The sequence below is a fragment of the Nelumbo lutea genome, chromosome 1, assembly GCF_056320005.1.
Source record: "Nelumbo lutea isolate HS-2025 chromosome 1, American lotus-T2T, whole genome shotgun sequence".
Taxonomy (NCBI): Eukaryota; Viridiplantae; Streptophyta; class Magnoliopsida; order Proteales; family Nelumbonaceae; genus Nelumbo; species Nelumbo lutea.
This window is the reverse complement of record NC_142684.1, coordinates 169,617,861-169,622,851: the sequence shown is the minus strand read 5'-3', so window position 1 is coordinate 169,622,851 and position 4,991 is coordinate 169,617,861. Positions and strand designations below refer to the sequence as shown.

Here is a 4,991-nt window from a genome sequence, read left to right as displayed (position 1 = left end):
GGTTTAAGTAGTTATCAGAAATGTCAAGGGAGGTTTAAGTATTTTACCCAAGTTAAATTTTTTAACGTGCAACTAATAGGGGTCAGTAAACAACTTTTACACCAAAAGTGAAGGGAGGTCTTTGTAACTTTTAAAGGTGAGGGAAGGTTTAGTACATTTAAGAAATGTTAGAGGAGGTTTAAATATTTTACCCTAAAATCTTTCTATATCATTTGATCATTTCACGGGACCTGTAGCCATGGTTGCAAATCCTCTTACTTTCCATGAAGTCCAACTTAAAACAAATTCCAATCTAACGGTTTTAGATTTTGGTCAAAGTCTTGTGGTGATGTCCCCATCATCTTAGGTTAGCAATCGCCATGCCTACCGTTGCTGTCACCTATCATTGTCGCATAATATCAGTGAGGACTGTGGAGAGCTGGCCCGTTGGGGAGATCGTCCAGAGAGAGCAAGACACCACCGTTGATAGAAGAAGGAAAAATGTGGTGTCGAACACGTGGCAAGAACCTTGTCGTGATATTCAATAAAAAAACTTCGTGAACGTAGCCGCCACCATGGCCCACGCTTCTAATCAAGAGAGAAAGAAAACTACGGCGGAGGCGGAACAGGAACTGCGGAAGAGGAGAGAGAAAAAAGGGCGCTTGCTTCATCGTCGTTTTTCCTGTTTTCCTCCATTCCGACATTTGTTTTATTGTTTGGTAGTGAATAGTGTGATTCATAAGACGATTTTAATTAAAAATGGGAAAGATCAGCATTGTTACAGTTCTGATGAATTAGGGTTTCTCTTAACCCTTCACATGTCTACCATGTTTCCTGAAAAATGACGAGATGATGATTGCAGAAAAATGGGGGTGATTATTGTTCCGATAGCATCGATGATAGGAAGAGTATAGAGAGAGAAAGAGATGTGGAGTTGCATGCGAAATTAGCAAGTTAAAAGGGTTTTGCTTTTCTCTGTCTTTGTAGGAAGTCATGGAAGCACTTCTAAGAACTCCTCCTCTCCCTTCTCTTCCCAAACTCGATATCAATAACTCGAGAAGATTAACCCTAAGGCTCAACACCAGCAACCGCGGCGAGATCAGAGCTATCTCCTCCATTCAATTTAACAAACTCTCTACTTCTACCGGTTTCAGACTTCCTAATCTCCATGGTGTTTCCTTGAAATCCAGGACTTCTTTGGTTCGTTGCTCAGCGGCAGCCGATGCCTCTGCTTTCGTTTCCGATAACAGTGCGCCCAAGGTTCCCTCCAAATTCTTAGGCGTGGAAATTAGCACACTGAAAAAGGTGATCCCCTTGGGGATTATGTTCTTCTGCATTCTCTTCAATTACACCATCCTTCGAGACACGAAGGATGTGCTTGTCGTTACAGCTAAGGGAAGCAGTGCCGAGATTATCCCGTTCTTGAAGACTTGGGTGAATTTGCCTACTGCTATTGGTTTCATGATTGTTTACAACAAGCTGTCCAACGTTCTGTCAAAGGAAGCGCTTTTCTATGCTTGCATGTTTCCCTTCATTGCGTTTTTTGGGGCCTTCGCATTTCTTCTGTATCCGAACATTAATTTAATCCATCCGACCGGATTGGCTGACCGGCTTTTGGAGATTCTTGGACCCAACTTCCTTGGCCCTATTGCCATCCTGCGGATATGGACTTTTTGCATCTTCTATGTCATGTCTGAGCTTTGGGGAAGTGTCGTCGTTTCGTTGCTCTTCTGGGGTTATGCTAATCAGGTGAGAGTCTGACTGTTCAACTGAATTTGTGCTATCATTTTTTGAATAGTTAATTCAACTTTAACCAGCTGTTTTGCCTATATATATATATATATAATAAAAGTCCTATTTTGTCAAATTTAGTTGTTGTTGCGAAGTTTATGTTACTTAACCTACTGGTTAGGTTTTGATTTGTGGCCCAACTGAATTAGTCGAGTGTGTCTTACCTTCAGTACCGCCTTTCCTTTTCAATCAAGTTTTCTTTTTTCTGTCTTTAACTGCACATTATCTTTTCTCTTTTATTCATTTCTTCCCCTTATTTTTAGTTGTTACAGACTCTTAGATAGATGGGTATCGATTGTTTATTTTGTTTATGTGAAGTTGAGTATTTCTGAATGATTTCTGAACTTTTGTGTCTGTAGATCACTTCTGTGGATGAAGCATCTCAATTCTATCCATTTTTCGGGCTTGGAGCAAATGTTGCTCTTGTTTTTTCAGGCCGAACAGTGAAATATTTCTCCAACCTTCGGAAGAATTTAGGACCTGGAGTCGATGGATGGGCTGTATCTCTCAAAGGGATGATGAGTATTGTTGTGGCATCGGGGCTTCTTATATGTGCAACCTACTGGGCAATGAACAGGTATATCAAGACAGAAACAGGTCGGAAGAAGAAGAAGGTAATTTTATATGTCAGATATTTTAATCCTTGAGGTCTGTTTTAATTACTTGGTGTAATGGTAAAATCTTGGGCTGTCAAGTGTGAGAATGTGGGTTTGAGTCTCAAAGTGGCTACTTTGTGCAAAAAAAAAAAAAAAAAAAAAAGCTAAAGGTTAGGACCATATTCAGTCCACCCCTTCCAAGATACTAGATAGCTGGGACCAACATTAGGTAATGGCCTTTATTTGATCGTTTTAAGAGAGAATGCTATATCATGCTTTTCAGGAAAAATCAAGAATGGGGACAGTTGAGAGTATGAAATTCTTGTTATCTTCAAGGTACATAAGAGATCTTGCAACGTTGGTGGTTGCATATGGGATAAGTATCAATCTTGTTGAAGTCACCTGGAAATCTAAGATAAAAGCTCAGGTAAATCAAAGCCATTTCCTATTTCCCTTCTCTATGCTTTTGCTTTGTTTTCTTTTCTATATGTGGTAGTTTTGCTAAGGTTTCCTCCACAAATTGGGCAGTTTCCTAGCCCAAATGAGTACTCCTCTTTCATGGGTGATTTCTCAACATGCACTGGAGTTGCTACATTCACAATGATGCTTCTAAGTCGATTCATCTTCCGCAAATTTGGATGGGGTGTAGCGGCTGCAATTACACCAGCAGTTTTACTTGTGACTGGAGTTGGGTTTTTCTCTCTGATTTTATTCAGTGATCAGTTGGCTCCACTGTTTGTGAAACTTGGTTTGACTCCACTTCTTGCAGCAGTGTATGTTGGAGCTGTACAAAACATCTTTAGCAAGAGTGCTAAGTACAGCTTATTTGATCCTTGTAAAGAGATGGCCTACATTCCTTTGGATGAAGAGACAAAGGTATGCTTAACTTCCTTTTCTAGCAAACTAGGATCGGTAGATAGAGACCTTCAAACTATGTACAGATAAAAAATGAAGCATTAACACTGTAGACCATATTCAAGATATGAAATTTTATATTACTGATGGACTGGTTCTCAATGCCTGCCAGGTCAAAGGAAAAGCAGCAATTGACGTGGTTTGCAATCCCCTAGGGAAATCAGGGGGAGCATTGATTCAACAGTTCCTCATTTTAACCTTTGGCTCCCTTTCGAATTCAACACCTTATCTAGGAGGGATATTGCTTATTATTGTATTAGCTTGGTTGGCTGCTGCTAGATCTTTGGACCGTCAATTCACCCCAATGGCAAAGAAAGATCTTAGAGACAAACTCATTGAGGGTAAGATTTCTGCCATAAACTCAAGGTTTTCTGGAAAGCTTCAACCAAAGCAGGGCATCAGATATCGTTTTGTTAGCACCTTGAATACAATGGGATTCATTGAGGGTAAATATGTTCCCTTGGTTGAAGACATCTCTTCTAGTGGAGGGCTTCATCATCTCACAGTGAGAAAGCTTGACAGAGAAAATCAAGCTGAGGAACTAGTTGGAGCAGCTGTAAAGCCAGCACCTGTTAGTGGAGAGGAGGGTGGTAATCCTGAAGGAAATGGCCATGTGCCACCAAATGAGAATGAAACTTCCAAGAAAGCTCTATGAGCTACTTATTTTAGGGCAAGTTGGTTTTGCATTACAGATAAAAAAAGTTGATTTTGTTCAACAAACGCACAGAAATTATCAGGGGAAGAACCATAAGACTCATTGGTTACTGAAGAAATGTTTGCCTGTTCTCATAAGCACATTAAGAGGTGATCAGTAAGAACTGAATTGAAGTGATGATGACGTAACATTGGTGATCACTGTGATTATGTTGATGCTGAAGAAGGCAATGATGATGATGAAAATGGAATATCTTATGTATGTTGGCACTCTGCTGCTAGCAGAAATTGGTTTGTTTCTGGTAGCTGTTTGTAGCTATGTCCATGTAGTCCTACTTTTTTGGCATTTCATTATCTTATTAAATGTTACTTGCTTGTCTTGTTTTCCATTATTGCCATCTTGAAAATTTATTTATGTGGTGAATGGGAGAAGATGAACAAAACGATGATCTGTTTGTAAATTGAAGGTCAAGAATTGCTTGAGTTGAATGAGATTTTCTGCAGAAATGAAAAAAGAGATGTAAAGCCCAAAATATTGGCATTTAGCTACATAGGGTTGTTAACATATTGAATTTGAAAATAAATCAGGGTATACCTCAATTTGATTTAATCAGGTAAAACCTATATCTGAGCTCGAAAAAAACTGGTAGCTGTATTAGGTATATAACCAAAATTGGATTTGATTAGATTCTGGTGTAGAACATCATCCATCAAGGAAAAGGAAAAAAGAATAGCTAGTGTCAAATGATGCTTACCACTTCAGGAAGTGATTAGCTTCAGCATCTTTTAACTTATTCAAGGATAAACAAGATGTACTAGGGAGTGGAGACTCTGCAAGAACCTTGGAGCCTAGACATTGAGACTTAAAATGCCGAAACGAATAGAAGATGGAGATTGAAAGGGCTAACCAAGGTAGAGCCAAAAAATGAGGATTCGATAGATTATATTGTATATCGGATAGACAAGAGATTCAAGATAAAGTGTTGAGAGATTCAGAATGATGGAGACAAGCAGCAACAGCTTTCACCTTCTCCTTTAGGACTCAAAGAAGATCTA

General features: G+C 39.3%; 1 protein-coding gene across 1 annotated transcript; it reads left to right on the top strand.

The window, feature by feature from the left end:
- Window positions 1–425: 425 nt before the first annotated feature.
- LOC148879108 (ADP,ATP carrier protein 1, chloroplastic-like) lies at window positions 426–4,324 on the top strand. Its single transcript, XM_088960507.1, has 5 exons — window positions 426–1,728; window positions 2,130–2,384; window positions 2,650–2,793; window positions 2,895–3,242; window positions 3,394–4,324. Exons 1-5 carry the CDS (start codon window positions 973–975, stop codon window positions 3,934–3,936), a joined length of 2,046 nt encoding a protein of 681 aa, XP_088816633.1. The 5' UTR covers window positions 426–972; the 3' UTR covers window positions 3,937–4,324.
- The last annotated feature ends 667 nt before the right edge of the window (window positions 4,325–4,991 follow it).